Raw genomic sequence first — 16,783 nt, forward strand, 5'->3', positions numbered from 1 at the left:
AGTTAACTTACCCTTTGAAAGTAACAAATAGGGATGTTTGCTTGAATAAGACAGCTGGGAATTTGCTAGCCTACCACCTGCCTTATTAAACCTTATTCCTCAAAAAGGGAGATAAATTTAAAATCTTGCTTTTACTGGAAATATTACCACTTAACCTTGACTTTAAAAGGGAGATCAATTTAAAATCTTTTTTTACTGGAAAAATTATTGCTGCCATTTCTGCAGAAAATTAACTGCCTTGAAACTGATGTATCAATTATTCTTCAGCTTTTGATAGTTCATCAGATTTCAAGGGACCTCATTGCTTGCTGAATGGGTTTCTAGAATTATATATAAATCCTAAACGAAAACTTAGAATTTTCAATACAGTTAAAAACCTATTACTACAATTAAGTAGATCCAAAAATGTTAGAAATTAAAATTTAGATGATATTTTGTTTATAGTTCATAGATTTCAGTTCTGGTAGGTACTCTTCTTCATTTGGTATATTGGACAGTCACGAACAGTTTCTGCAAGTTTGCCAATTTGTCAGACTGGCAAACCATTTGCAGTTACCATTTTTAATTATGTAGGAAGGATTCAACACTAAGACCTGTAAGCAAAGATCTGAAGGATTGACCTTTCCAGAACAACAAAACAAGTATCAGAATTTGTCTACCTTGCAGTTTCTGAACTCAATTTGCAACAAATTGCTTCCATGTTTTAGAAGAACCTTTGTCCAAAACAGAACTCTGTGTCAATCTATCGAATGAAACATGGTAAATTCCCTTCTTTATAAGTTATTTTACTTTGCAACTCAAACCAACCACCACCAAAGTTTCCAGTAGCTCAAGTCAAGTTAACATAATACTTTTGAATGGCACCACTCTGCTTTTTAAAAATGATGAGGTTTACAAATACTTTGTTATGTTTAAATATGTTAAAATGTGTAAAGTGAAAATATGCTTTTTCAACTTTATATAAAATTCTTCACACAACTTTTGGTTATTTGTCAGCAGTGTTTGGTGCCCACCTGCTACACAGTTTCTTAATTGTGTCCTCTAACACATGAAAAAGCATATTCTTTCTACAGAATTATGTAATCAGAATATGTTATACCTGAAGAATCAGCTGATTTGCTATGCTTATCAGACATAAGGAGATGATTTGATCTCATCATGTTTAATGAATTTCAACATATAGATATATTTTTGTGAAGGAATTCTGTTATGCATCTCTAATTCATGATAAAATCAGTTTGCCTTCTATTTTACTGCAATATGACAACAAAGCTATCTAATGGACCTCATGCGCAATTTCCAATGAATCGATAAGAAGGTTCAAAGAAATTCAAAGCCTTTTTTTAGCATAAAGCATAAAGGGGCTTTTAGTCCTGTTCACTATAAACAGCGATTCACTTTTCAAATTGATGCCACCAAATGTTATTGCCCTGTATTATTTTTAAAGAAATTATATAATGAAGAATCTGCATAAATTTATGCACTTTCCTCGCACTGTGAAAAAAAGATGTTACCCAGAGCCATCAAATTTTGAATAACGTAGTTCTCCGCCCAAACATATGCCATGGAAGCCCGAATTTTTCATTTCGAATCTGTTTTATTATCTGTCTCATGTTTTGTAAAATTATAATAAATTTTTTATTAACACCTGAGGGATTTGAAAGTGAACTATGGCAAACAAATAATGAAAGAGAAGAACTACTAAGAACTTACTAAGAAAACTGAATATTGAATATTTATTGTTCAAAATAAAACATTTTTATTTTCAGCACAAAAGCTTGTCTATAGGAAATTCTAAAGCTGTGCTGCGTTTAAATATTTTATGATTTTGTTGTTGAACTGAATTTTATATAGTATTAAGTGCAAAGAATGAGATATTTGATAAATAAAGTTAACACACAAAACATTAATACTAAAAAGACAAAAAAAAATTGTTTTGTAAGCCATCTTACTAAGAAAACTGAATATTGATATAACAAACTGAGAAAAGACAAAAAAAAAAAAAAAAAATGTATACAAAGACTTAACATTACATCATGGATTCTGAATATTTGTGATTTTGGTGTTGAATTGTATGTGGTATAAGTGTGAAGAAAATGGTACTTAATAATAAAGCTCAAGGAGACAGAAAAAAAAAAAGTGGGTTAGCAGGTGTGAGTTCTACTGCAGATTAGTAGATTCCAAGCTCACCAAGAGCCTAAAAAACTTGGCAAACCCATTTGGCCAACCATTAAAATTAAACTTTTCAAGGGTTTTTATTTTATTTTTTTATATATATCACAGTTCTCAACATTTTATTTTAAACTCTTATATTTACACTACTGTACCAAGGTTATACGGTTGTATTTAAGAATAAGTGAAAAAAATTGAAATATAATTTTTAATTTTATGTGATTTTTGATGTGATGTATATTTATATGTATATGTGTATGCATATATCTCATTTATATGTATATGTGATGCATATGTATATTTTTTCTGAAATAGATTTGAAAAAAATTTTAGTCAGTTTTACTTTTGTTTTCAGATTAAAAACAGTTTATAGTTATTAAATTAATTTTCTTTTATTTTAGACAGTTAAAAGATTAAAAGAATTTTATAACATAAGTGAAGATGTTGCTACAAATATTTTGAAATCTGTGCCATCCAATGAAGAACTTATACAAGAATCAAATATTATATTTTGTAACCTTTGGTCCACTGATTATACACAACAACAGGTAAAGATTTAATTTTCTGCATTTAGATAAACTTACATTTAAAATATAACTACTACTATTTAGAAATTTGTTTAATAAAAGAAAGATCAAGAAGTTTTTTTGAAACACTAAAAAGGGAATACAGTATAAAGTTCGTAATCCAGACTCGTCGGGACTTTGGCGATTCTGGATTAGGGGTTTTTCCGTATTATACATCATCAGTTTAAATCTGGTAAGATGGCATTCAGAAATTGTACAATTAAAAATATGAAATCATAATTTATGAAATAAAGAGCAATTGTGATCTAAAGGGTATAAAATTTTACCGAAAAAAAAGCTTAATATTCATTTGTTTACTTTATTAAACATTTCTTTCAATGCGCACATGCGTAAAACATACATTACGCGCATGTGTAATGTATGCACATTCTCTACGCGCATGCGTAAAGTTTGTGGCTTTGAAGTCCAGATTATAGATCATTCCGGGTAATAGATGTGGATGTCCGGATTACAGACTTTGTACTGTATAGTACAATTTTAGGTACTTTCAAATTAGTAATAATTTGAGCTTTTCATTTGAGCATTTAGATTTTTTTCAAGAATCTAAATTTATGCGTTCTTTTCAAATAAGTTGACAAGGTATTTTTTTTTTTTATTTCATAGTCAGCTGCTAACTTCTTTTTCATTTGTCATTCTCTACTTTCTTTAAAATTTCTACCTTTGGCTCCAGAGTTAAGAGTTTTGTACTTTTCATGTGTAGACATTCTTAATTTCTACACATTCACACTACACACTGAGGAAGAAAAACTAGAGCACATTAACTTGTCTACACGGCAGGCATAACTGACACAGCTCTCTGGAATCTGTAGTAAAGACTGGTTTTTCTGTTTGGAAAACCTGTCTTTCTAAGAAAATTTATAACAAATAAACAAAAGATTCTCCTCCTACCCTGACCTCTACATAAAGGGTTCTGAACGAATCCAAAGAAACAGGTTAGGTCAGGAAATTTTGTCTGTTAAGCTCTGGTAAGAGGTGGGCAGTAGAACAATAGCCACTAACATTTAACGAACATCGTCTAGGAATGCGGACATATGCCTCTTTACACAGGAAAAAAATACAGATGATTTTGACACACAAAATAATAATTACAGCATGTATTTTCTCCATTAAATGAGAAAAAGGAATCATTTTCAAGAATGTTGATTTGTTATATCATGTTTTCTGTTATATGTGATATCTGAAGTAATAAAACTGCTTTGCAAAGTCAGTGAGGCCAATCCAGAAGGTGTTTTGGCAAATAAATATTGTACCTAAGGCCTTATTCTCTTGAAACGGATATTTGTCTTTTTGGTGCTACAAAATAAGGTACAGCAAACGGAGATGCAAATAAGTTTGTTCTGGCAGAAAGGGCTAAAAAAAAAAAAAAAAAAAAAAAAAAAAAAACAATCACCAAAAGAATATAACTGAACTGCTCTTCTTGAAACTGTAGTCTCGATGAGAAACACACTTCATAGATTGTTGACGACACTATGAGAAGTGGCGAAGTGGTTAAGATTGTTGAATAATGGTCATTTGACAAAAAAACAGGTTCAAACTAGGTGAACAGGTCGGCTACAGGGTTGGTTTTCATAGTTTTTGTCATGTGTAACATGAATAAAGCCATTTTTTCTTAGAAAATCCTTCACAAAGATGTCCTCCCCCTTAAGCTTAACTCTCATGTTCTTTGGGCTACCTGCGGCCGAACGGTAAAAGTCACTGAACACTGGTAGTTTAGTCCAAGGTTCGAATCCCTCGAACGGGCTGAGTGAATGGGCACTTTTGTGATTTTCCCCATGTGTAATGTGTATATGAGCCCCCCCCCCTCTTTTTTTTTTTTTATTTTTTTTATTTTTTAATTTAAAAAAAATCTTCCTTCTTCCATTTTTTAATAAACATTAAAATACGAAATGTAGATCTTTATAGTTAAGTTATAGGTAACAATCAACAAGATGTGTATAAAACACTAAATAGTGCTCAAGTGACTCTTTTACTGGAAAATTTGCCGTTTAGCTTTTATGCCACCACTTTACGTTTACGAAACAACAATAACTAAGGTTGGTATAAAAACTACTCTTTGAAATTTGATAAATCTATCTTTCTAAAATCTGCTTCCTTAAATATAAATAAATTTAGAAATGCTTAACATGAATGTGTTAATATAATGATGAGTATCACAATAAAAGTATTCTAGAATCCATTGTATTTTATTGCAAGTTGAATAATTTTACATCATTAATTAAATTTTAGCTCAATTTTATAAGAGATCTTTTCTGAGCATGTATTTTCCATTGCAGGTGCAGAGAGCTTGGTGTTACATAAAAGGAATGTTAGGAAAATTATAAACCAGGAATTTTATAGATATATATTTTTGTATGCTTTATTATGCAATAAATATTATTTTTTTATTTATACTCATTTTAACATTTAATATATCACATTTTTAAATTAAATATTACAGTGGTCTCAAACTTGGACTGCTCACTGGATTGCATGTGTGATCTGAAAGCAGCTGACAGGCGACTTTTTTCTAACAAAATTTGAAAAATATTTCAAATAAATTTTGCTTACTAAGTATTTTTCAAAACATACATAAACAGTCATAAAAGTATCAAAAAAGGGGGGAGTTAAACTTATATTTAATTTTTATGTGAAATCTAAAGTACCTGCAAGGTACTTTTGTGGTTACAGTTTGCTCAAATATATTGACACTTAATATTGGTTTTTAATAAAATACAATATTGATTAGGATTAAAGTTTTAATATATGCACTAAAAAAGAAATTTTACTGTAATGAATTGGCATTGTAAAAGTCAGCTGAGGTAAAATTAAATTCATTGATGAACTTTGATGTCAAAATATGAGTTAATAAAGAAATTGTGTAAAACTGAACAAATATAAAATGTAGTGTTTAATTTATATGTTGCTTTCATCGAATGACAATTTTTTAAATGTTTTTTAATGAATGAAGCATTTTACTAAAACTTAAAATATATCGCTTTGTATCTCTCAAAGTACTTTTGAGTTCACTTTGACCTGAGTATAATGGCTCTATAAATTACAAAAATCATCTGTTTATATCTGAAATAGAATTATAGGCATATAACAATCATTTTCCCATAAAGATATGGATTCATAATTTAAAACTTTATTTACAGCTTTTGGAATACAGGTATATATAGTGTGCCAATTATTGCAGATAAGTATAAAATATATAAAGTCAAATCCATTTATACTGAATTATTGCATACAATAAAATATTTCCATTAAAATACAAGTGGGGAGGGGAAGCTTTTAACAATGTTAAAAACATGAAAACTGATAAGCTAAAAGTGTTTCATTACTTTATTTAGACATCCAGACAGTATAGTGGTTAGGGGAGGATGCTGCAGTATCAAAGAGCCCGGGTTCAAATCTCGGAGAAGGCATGGTTGTAACTGTCCGTCCTTAATAGGAGGCAACGGTGGCTGCCTATTACGTGCCTCCACTATAAAATAGGCACCACTTCTGGCCTTAGGAGTGGCCAATGCTGGACAGGCAAGTGAATGCCATTAGATTAAAAATATATATATTTATTAAATACTTTTAAAGATCCCTATAAGTTGATTTATAAAATATATCCCTATAAGTTATTTCAGCTAAAGTGAAGTACCGAGTACACGCTAAATTTGGTGATTTCATCATTAGATAATGATTTTGTTCTGGTAACCTTACTTTCATCCTTTGCAATCATAGCGAGCACACAATGCCGAGTCCATACAATTCTTCAAAGTTCTTTATTTAGCAAAAACAGATCACTGTGCACATGGAAAGACCAAAAGCACAGAAAAATGACTAAAGAGTTTCTCAAAAAAGGTAAGTGTTAAATGCTGAGGTTGCGCAGTTCTCTGATTTCCTTTTTAGTATCAACAGATCGCTGTGCACATGGGAAGAATAACAAAGTGTTTCATTTTTTAATGCATCGCATAATACTTAACCAATTTAAAAACAATTATTAAATAAGTTTGCTTTCTTTTTATATGCTGGATAATGTGTACTAACTTGCAATAAATATTGATATTTTAATAAACATTTTTATAAAAGTTTCCAAAACTGCCAACTTACATCCATTAAGTAACTTTTATCATTATTTCAGAAGTAAGCAAAATGTACTGAAACAGTACAAAATGGGCAAAAGAAAAACACATTTATGTGAGCTGCATAATAATTTGAGTTATTTATAATTTTGATTTTATATTTTACCCTCTAAGTGATATGGGTTTTGGGATCTGCTCATGAAGACTTGTATTTAAACAGCATTTATTTACTAAATTTATACAGTTACTTATTTTAGTCTCTGCTTTCATAAACTTCCATTCACTAAGATTATATCTACGTCATTAAAACAAGAAGGAAAGCAAAATATTTAAAATTACAAACAATTATATATACCAAGTTAAAAAAAAAAAATCTCGTGACCAGATAAAACCAGTTATGCAACTCTGGATTAATACTCTAAAAATTAAATCAGATTATTTACATCTAAAAAGTTTCCCTCCATTGCATTTCATAAAAAGCAAAATGTATAGCATAATTATGTTATGTATGAAATAGGGACTAACTATTGAAATATATAATGGCTTTGACTGTAATAAAAAACAGGACACTTAAAAATATAGGAACTTTTATTGTGTAAAAAATATCACAAATTATGAAATAATTAGCTAAGGCATCAACAAATGTACTAAAAATAAATGAAATGGTATTATACAAATTGTATACAATCGGTCTGAATGAAGCATCAGATAGAAGAATGAACAACAACAAAAAAAAAGTTTCAATGCAAAATCATGCTTTCAATGAAACATCAGAACTCTAAATCTATAAAAAATACCACAAATTATAAGTCATCTTATTGAAATAACTGCTAGAGGCATCAACAAATACACTAAAGATAAATTAAAATCAATTTACATCTACAAATAAAATAAAAATTAATAAAAGCAAATAATAATTGTTTCCCATTATAGAAATACATGTTTAATTTTAGTTAGCAATTGACTAATACTTAAAAAGAAAGCTCTTAGATTTATATTTCAGTTCTTTAGAATTATTTTACAGTTGATAGCTACAAATGACCACTAACATTTAATTTACTCCAGTACAAAGCTCAAGATCTGGACGTCCAATCCGGAATGATCTAAAATTTGGACCTCAAATCCCAGGGATAAATAGAAAGAGCTAGCTCATTTCTTTGTTCGACTCCTCACCGACGCGAGCCTAATGGGGAAAATTAACAGGCAGTAATCTGACATCACTGTGATGCCAACTGCTCTGATTTCCCGCGTTTAAAACTGTAGTTTCATTCAGCTGCGAGACGATTTTCTAGAGGTTACATATCCCAAATTAATTTTAATCATATATATATATGTTTTCTAATAATGTATATATTTAAAATAATTTATATATATGTAATTTTAGTCAGTTTTTATTTTAAATTCTATATTGTAAAGTACCATTTACGTAATATGGCTTTTTGCGCTGTAGTAACTTGCCGTAGCACTTACAGAAGTATGAAAGGATGAGATATTTTATTTCATGGGACCAAAGGATCCAAATAAGGTTTTGCTTTTGACGAAAGAATGGATACACAAATGTTAAAGACAAGATTCTATTAATGCGAAGAGCGGAAAAATCTGCAGGGAACATTTTCTATGCAGTGTTTATGAAGATGATATGAAAAATTGCTTGTTTGGATAGCCACAAAAAGAAACTGTTGAAATGGAATGCTGTGCCGAAAGTAAATTATGATGACAATAATAAATCGAAATTGATGATGATAATAGTAAATCAAATTTTAATGATTTTGAAATAAAACTCACAAATGAAAATATAGATATTCTTGAATGCCCTAAGTTTAAGGATAAACAAGAATGTATTGATAATTTGAAGAACAAAATAATATCCTTAGAAAATTGTATTAAAGTATTGAAAAATAGAGAAAAGAAAAATTTTAGAATGTTTGTTCAGCGGCAACGAAGGTGGACGACATCTAGACAGAAATTGGTATCAGAAATTAAAATCTCAAATAGCGAAATTTTTTTTTGGGGGGGGGAGAAGCACAAATCAGAGAATTTGAAAAAATGTCTAAAGCCTATTTTTATAAAGACGCAGATTAATGTATTACTGAAAAAGAAGGAAAAAATCAGGTGGACTAGTGAAGATATTTCACGTTGCATTGTCATAAGAGCTCTGTCATCTTAAAGGTATGATTTTTGGAAAATTAAAAAACTGGAATATCTTTACCTAGTATTAGCAAATTAAAGAAATGGTGCGCTAAATTTTAGTGTAGTCCAAGAATTCAAAGTGATGTTCTTACTCTAAAGAAGGAAAGAGGCGAATATTTGTATTCTGTAGAAAAAATATGCGTTCTCAGTTTCGACAAAATGCATATAGATTGAAAACTCTGCTATGACTCTAAACTGGTAGTTAACTCTAAAGTCTAAACTGGCATTAATAGTTCTCGGTTCTTTTCAAAATGTGCAGTTTGTTTTAATCAGAGGTCTCATTTAGCGCTCTGCCTCAAATTACTGAGAAACCACATTTTAGATAAAGGATGTTTTAGAAGATGGAACTGTTTTAAATTTTGTTATTATTAAAGAGGTTTTAAATAGAGATTGAGAAGAAATCAAATTATGTCACAAACTAAAACCAAATTATTTAATGGTCAAGGGAAACGAGAGACAAAACGTCGCTCCAGAGAAAACATTATTTTCAAAAAGTGCCGCAAAAGGTATACTCCACCCCACAGGAAATCAAAAAGCATCTGACTTCTATGAGTTAATCGATAATATCTTCGGTATTATGAATAGCACCAACAAGAATAACAAGTATTTAACAAACTAATTTTGTTAAGTACTTGTTAAAGTTATTCTTATTGTATCCTTTGTAACTAATTATTGATTAGATTTTGTGCTAAATTAGCATTCTAGATAAAATATAATAGTATAAAACATTAAAGTAATTGGCATAAAAAGACTTGCTTCCTTTACTCACACTTTTGAAAAATTAAATAACTGTATTAGGTACTCTGAGTAAAGCTATTTTGTCAAAATTAAGGTAACAATCTTACATACATTTATTTAATTGTAATATAGATATAAGTATAAATTACAAAATTATTTAAAAAAATTATTATATTGAATCGGAAGAGAATTATAACAATGTAAAATTAACAATTAGGCAAAAAATCAAACATAGGTTAGCAAAATGTTGCCATATATGTCATATATGTTTAAAACTATGTCAATGTAAAATTGTTTTTTGAGTAAATTTAAATAGCTGCTATTATAGTTATCTTAGAAGCAGTATAAAAATTGTCTCAGTTCACATGCTTATCTGCATGTGAACTGAGAAATGATTAGAAATAAACGTTCATTAAATAAAAAACCTGCAAATAAAAATTGAAAGAAACCCACGGAACTTTATGTTAAAAGAGTAGCACATTTTATCTATTATTTTAAAATTGAGTAAGTATTATTAAATTTTTTAATGGTTCAGTCTAAAATGCATAAAGCAGTAACATTGTCTCTTCCAAATTATAGCTATCTTTCACACACGGCTCATTTCAAACGTTGGTTCAAAATCGCTAATTTTCAAGCTGTGAATTGCATCTGCACGCTCAGTGTCATCATGACTACGTCATCACTTCTCACTTTCTGCTTCAGGGGGAAAAGCTCTATGAGCTAGCCCTTCTCTTCTAAGTCCTGCTCAAAGCCACCAACAGCCCCCCCTTTTTCTAGGGAATTTTTTTGTATTGTTTACGCATGCACATCTGATTCCTCCCCACCTAATAATAAAACATATGAAGAGTCTCGATTCTTAATTTTACTTTGGCATTTAATAAAATACCTCGTTATTGAAGACTGCATCAGGAGGTATGATATCTAATGCCAGCCCTCAATAAGTATACCGTGTTTCAAAAAGAATATACGTATTACAAAGTGTTCATTTTTTTCAAACTATCAATCACTGAGCCTCGGCTCGGCTACTCGTAAAACGAATACATAGTCTAGTTTATATTAATAGCCACTAGATGTCAGTTGTCTTCTGTTTTGCATGGTAATCGTCATATTTTTAAAATGGCTACTCCATAGCAGAAATCATTTTATGTTTGAGTTTTCAAAGTACAATTCCGTCATTACAGTGCTAAGACATTTCAAGTTGAGGTACCAAAGTGATCCTCCAAATGGTGGAACATTCGCAGATGGTATCGACAGTTTGTAAATACAGGATGTGTATGTAAAGGAAAGAGTCCTGGCCACCCTTGTGTTCCCGACGAAAATGTTGCACGAATTCAAACTGCTTTCCAACATAGTCCTCCAAAATCAACTTGTTGTGCCAGTCCGGAATTACAACTGCCTAAAACAACAATTCAGCGTAATTTGAGACGTCGGTTGGTTATGAAGCTGTCCAAGTTACATTTGTTACAAGCTCTGCGTTCTGATGACAAACGCAAATGTGTGGCATTTTGTAACGAGATTATTGATGCTATTGACAAAGATAACACTTTCACACAATGCATCGTGTTCAGTGATGAAGTGACTTTCATGTTAGTGTACATGTAAACAAACACAATATTCGAATTTGGAGCCTACAGAACCCACATGCAGCCATTGAACATGTACGAGATTCGCCCAAAATCTATGTGTTTTGTGCAATATCCTGATAATCTGTTTACGGCCCATTCTTCTTTGATGTAAACACGGTTAACAGTCAGCAGTATCTCGCAATGTTACAAAACTGGTCGTTTCCGAGGCTGCACGAAGACAACTTCATTTTTCAACAAGACGGGGCACCCCCTCTTTGCTGTTGCCAAGTGCGTGATTATCTGAATGAAACTCTACCGAACTGTTGGATTAGTCATCAAGGAACTGCCAACTTCACAGGTATCAACTGGCCTCCACGGTCACTGAAAACCCTCAGGAAGGGGTTTCATTAAAAACAAGGTTTATGTACCACCACTCCCACAGAAAACCAGATCCGTACTTCGTAACATCAGTGACGGCGGACATGCTTGCCCGAGTATGGGAGGAATTGATGTGATATTATTTGTGTCGCTGATGGAGGCCATATCGAACATCTGTAATCTGAACTTGAGAGGTTTGTACATATGTGTGTAAAGTTTCATATTCGTATGTCATACAGTTTAATAAATATATGCATTCAAAATAATTCAAATAATATTCTTTTTGAAACACGCTGTATGTGTGGGAATTTATTTATTCAGAACTGGGACAAATAAGCATGTGCAAGGAATAAGCATGGAATTTCAGTTAATATAGCAGATTGTACTGTTTCTTAACTTTCTGATTTGATTCAGCTTATTGTTTCTTGCACTGTTATTATAGCAATTTTATCAAAATTACAGTTTGAACTTTCAATTATGTCGAAAAGAGATTCTAATTCTGGAGCGAGCTGCAACAAGATCTACAAAGCGAAAGCATGTTTCAATGTCCATTAAACGAAATGTGGAACTGCTGCAAAAAATGGATAAAGGTACATTGCGCTTCATGAAGTGGGATTATTCTTTTTATTTTAAAGAGAAAGCCTGTGGCCCCTAGGCAGAAAAAAGACGTACACTGCAGGAAAAAAAAAAAAAAAAAAAAAAAAAAAAAAGGATATCTGGTTCTACTGGGTTGATTAATGAAATTCAAATTGTGTTTTTCATATCTCGAAAGCGCGACTTGGATATGTATTAGATTTATATATTGTTCTAACAACGGTATTTTAACACAAAATTGGAAATTTTCTGAAATAATATGAATGGCCTTATAAAAAGTATGTGTACCTATCTTTATCATGATTTTGGGTTTTCATCCGCAGAGAACCTGTTGGCGGCGTTGCATTTTTACTCGCCAAGCTCGATGAGCCGAGCCGTAAACGTGATATTTTGTAAACATGATTTTTAGTGCATGTAAATTCAAGTTAGCAGACAAAACAATATATTAAGCTTATGGTAGAAAAATTTCACAGATAATAAGCATGTAGATGTAAAACTAACCGGTTTAACGTGATATACAAAAATTAATTTGTATTAAATTCAAGTTAGCGCAGAAAAGAATGTATTAAGCATAAGCATTTATAACAGAAATAAAAATTAGTATTAACATACTAAAATTAATCGGTTAAATGTGATATACAAAAAAAAAAAAAAAAATTGTCTTAAATTCCAATTAGCACAGAAAACAATACATTCCTTACACCAGCAGTGGTTTGATAATTTTGATGACCATGGGAATGCATCAAAATATTCTGTCATCTTAGATAATCAATAATATTATTTCAACTTATCAATTTAATCATTTATTTATGTCACACCTGCCATCCTCTGAAAGGTTATTGTTAGAAAAGCATTAACAATATATTATCTTGTTAAAATTTTACGCCATAAAAATTGATTTATTCTTATAATTTTAGATGACAATAACCAATAATAAAAATAAAAGCATTACTTAATTATTTAAAATGCACATGCACATTTTTGCGGCCTACAGAAATAAATTATTTTAGAGGTTAAAAACCTCATGGATCTTAGAGCTGTTAATAATTAAGAACACAATGTTAACAGCCATGTTACAAATTAGCATTCACCCCTCCCGCCGTATTTTCTTCCTTTCATCCCGAACATGGAACCGGCATCTATCTACGAAAATATTTCTATCTATTCGTTGTTAAAAATAATAACAAATAAGAGAAGAATAGTATAAATCTGCAAATGCGAACAACAACAGTGATAATTCAACAAAATGAACGCAAGAGGAATGGTTGCAAACTTCGAACAAGCGAATAGGATAAATCTGCTGAGTTACCAGGTTTGAACTATTATCGCCAAAGTTGGTGATGTTTACATTTACCGGATTCTCAGCAGAAGTTCTTCCATGATAATGAGTTCATATCTCATTAATATTAGTAGGTTACTTAATTTAAACCTGCAGGAGGAGGATTTCGAAGAACTGCTAGACTAACCCAGAGAAGAATTGACTAACGAAGATCCGATGCATCTTGAACAACAACAAAGAGAAGAGGAGGAACAGCTTGCCATAATTAGAAAATTTCACATGAAGTCAATGGCAGTAGTGTTTTTCAAGTTTGAAGAAGGCCTGACTTAAAATATGATAAGCTATTTAATTTTGTAGCACAGTATTTGTTTGAAAGACAATTTCAAGACAAATCGTTATAATCAATTACCAATACACATGCATTTTTATTTTCATGCTCATAATGGCATTATTAAAAATTGGGAAATGAGAGCAGTGCTTTACAAAATATAAAGCTTAATTAGCAGCTCTGCATATTACTGGAATACATCAAGTGATAATTATTTTCATCGGTACTGTATTTGTCGGCATATAAGATGCACTTTTTTCCTAAATTTGGTCTAAAAAAAAGTTACCTGCGTCTTATACGTGTTGGTAATTGCATTTAATAATTGTTTATTTGGCTTTTACGAAACGTGAGAACTAAAAGAAACCACGCTATTGAAACTTTTTTCCTTGTGTGTGGCCGCCTAAATAAGGGTACGTCTTATATGCCGTCAAATACGATAATTTAATTATCACAAGTTGAAATAGAAGAAGAACTGCAAAAATTTAATTCTGATTTTTATTTCATTTTGCGATTTATTATGTGACATAAAAATCATAAGAAATGCTTGCATATGGTTATTCAAGTCTAATGAACTATGTTGGACTGTCGGCCGAAAGAAGGTGTACCTTTAACAAAAGCGCTTTAGGAAAAACTGATTTGAATGCAATTTACCATAGTAGAAAACCACCAAAATATGAATGAACCAATGTAATTTACATATGCAACGTGAAATATACAATGAAACCAACCGTTCGGAATAGTCTATCGAAAGTTTAACATTAATTAGTTAATTATGAAACTTCATATTTAAAATGTGATCTAATTTTAAATAAATAAGATTTTTAAAAGTGTGAAGAAAAGAAATTTAAATTAGTATTGTGTTTACATTTGCTGTATTGTTTGCATCGCAAGCGCATTTTATCCTGAGATTTTTTAAAGTAGTAAAAATAAGAGAAGTAACAAAAAAAAAGTCATGTGAAAACACTATAGAGTTCTAATGTTTCAGTAATGCAATATATTTGATTTTTTCATTATACTGGCACAAGATAAAATAGTCCTCACCAAAAGAGAGCCAAACTATTAAGATGAGAGAACAATGCCTAGCCAGCACTTATTGTAAACTGCGGACCACCTGCAGATTTCTTTGTCAGCTTTAAAAAGCATTGAAAGATGGAAGTTTCTCGAGCAAGGGAAAGGAAAATGCTGGTACAACAGTTGTACCACAGCCAGCTTTAAAAGAAATAATTGTTCTGGTACAACACTTGTACTGTGGGTTTAAGAAAGTTAAAAGATATGCACAGCAAACCTAGTAATACTTTATGAAGAAATTTATGATATTAACGGTCATACTGAATATGACCTATTTAGTGATAACAAATGTATATTATTTATACTAAATTGGAATTGTGATTATTATTACAATTATTCTTGCATTTTATTTTCTAATTGACACAAACATAAGGTTATATAGAAAACATTTCACATATTTACTAAGACAGGCAAGTTAATTTCTTTACCCCCAGAAATTTCATTATCAGAAATAAAATAGAAAGAACTTCACTTTCGTTCATATGATTTTATATATATATATTTCTTATGTTTTATTAACTAAGCCATTAAATATATTTATATTCCATACCATTTATACATAAAAAATATTTAATTTATAATCAAGGCATATACAATAAAATTTCTACAATTTGGTCAATAAATATTAACATTAATAATTCTCTAATTTTAAGGTAGTTACTCATCTCCTAATATATGAGGATTATCTTTCCACAGTACATTTCCGATGATATCTGTATGTGAAATAATCAGACCATGTAACACTTCATTATTATGATTCTCGAATACAATCGGTTTTTTATGCAGTTTCTCTCTAATAATAAATGACCCTTTTCTGAACTGTTCTTTTTCCTTATTATAATTTACACCGAACTGCGTGAACAAAATTTCATTCTTTTCTGCGGAAACTGTAAACCTTATTTTTTCTTCGGCTTCTTTACGGGACAAACCTCCCTGCTGCACCAATGCCCAAAAAGTAGTGTTATATAAATTATTTATGTGACAATCAGCTTGCCGCCAGCTTAAATAATCACGCAAATTCTTATTTGTGGGATATATTACAACTCGTCCATCGAACGACGGCGGGTATACCAAGTTTTTATCACTAAATACATCCTTCCAATAAAATACAAATGATGCTGTGAATAGACTACACACATTTGTTAATATTTTACTTGATCTTCTTTTATAAAGTTTTGTAGTTCGCTCGAAAATAAAACTGTATTCGTCACTCTGACCGTAAGCAAATTTTATATCATCGATTTCTTTCATCACATGACAAGCAGATTTATTCATTAAATCTAAACATCTTTGATCATTTGGTTTCTCAAATTGATGGCTATCAGCAAACTTATGGAAATTTTTTCCATCAATGCGCACAACAATCCACGTATTTGGCAATATTTGATCGGTACTTTCAAAGTTTTTAACATATTCATAATTGCTTTTCGCCATGCTTTATAAAACAAATATTATTTGCAATTTACTCATACACACAAATATTTTCGAACAGAATAAAAGTACTCGCAAAATAGTTCCTGAAATTAAAAGCTGGAAATAGTGTTCATTTCACTACTTTCTACAAAATCCTTTGCTTCTTCTTCTTGAAGCTTGGCTTCCCTTTGGCAACCTTATGCTCCAACTCAAAATAAAGTTATTTACAAGTTAAAAACCCTTTGCTCACATTCTAAATAAAAAAAGTATTAAATGCTTATAACCACGTTTACCGCCAATATTGATCACATGTTGTCATTAGCGTGAATGAGAATGATTTTAAGTTATCGGGAAAATCAGTCTGCAATCTACGCACAGATTTTCAGACTTAGAACTAATTTAACACAATAATGGCGCAC

General features: G+C 30.7%; 2 protein-coding genes across 2 annotated transcripts in view; one reads left to right on the forward strand and one right to left on the reverse strand.

Annotated features, from left to right (window-relative positions):
- Ppat-Dpck (Bifunctional Phosphopantetheine adenylyltransferase - Dephospho-CoA kinase) overlaps positions 1-5,149 on the forward strand; it is a 29,922-nt gene extending 24,773 nt beyond the window's left edge. Inside the window, exons 7-8 of the mRNA XM_035353863.2 lie at positions 2,574-2,720; positions 5,033-5,149. Of these exons, the coding sequence (XP_035209754.1) occupies positions 2,574-2,720; positions 5,033-5,080 (195 nt within the window). The 3' untranslated portion in view covers positions 5,081-5,149. The remainder of the gene's footprint in view (positions 1-2,573; positions 2,721-5,032) is intronic.
- Positions 5,150-13,316: 8,167 nt separating this feature from the next.
- THG (tRNA-histidine guanylyltransferase) lies at positions 13,317-16,705 on the reverse strand. Its single transcript, XM_035353862.2, has one exon. It carries the CDS (start codon positions 16,383-16,385, stop codon positions 15,609-15,611), a length of 777 nt encoding a protein of 258 aa, XP_035209753.1. The 5' UTR covers positions 16,386-16,705; the 3' UTR covers positions 13,317-15,608.
- Positions 16,706-16,783: the final 78 nt, after the last annotated feature.

The sequence above is a fragment of the Stegodyphus dumicola genome, chromosome 3 (assembly GCF_044657685.1).
Source record: "Stegodyphus dumicola isolate Sdum_Otavi_A_Nest chromosome 3, ASM4465768v1".
Taxonomy (NCBI): Eukaryota; Metazoa; Arthropoda; class Arachnida; order Araneae; family Eresidae; genus Stegodyphus; species Stegodyphus dumicola.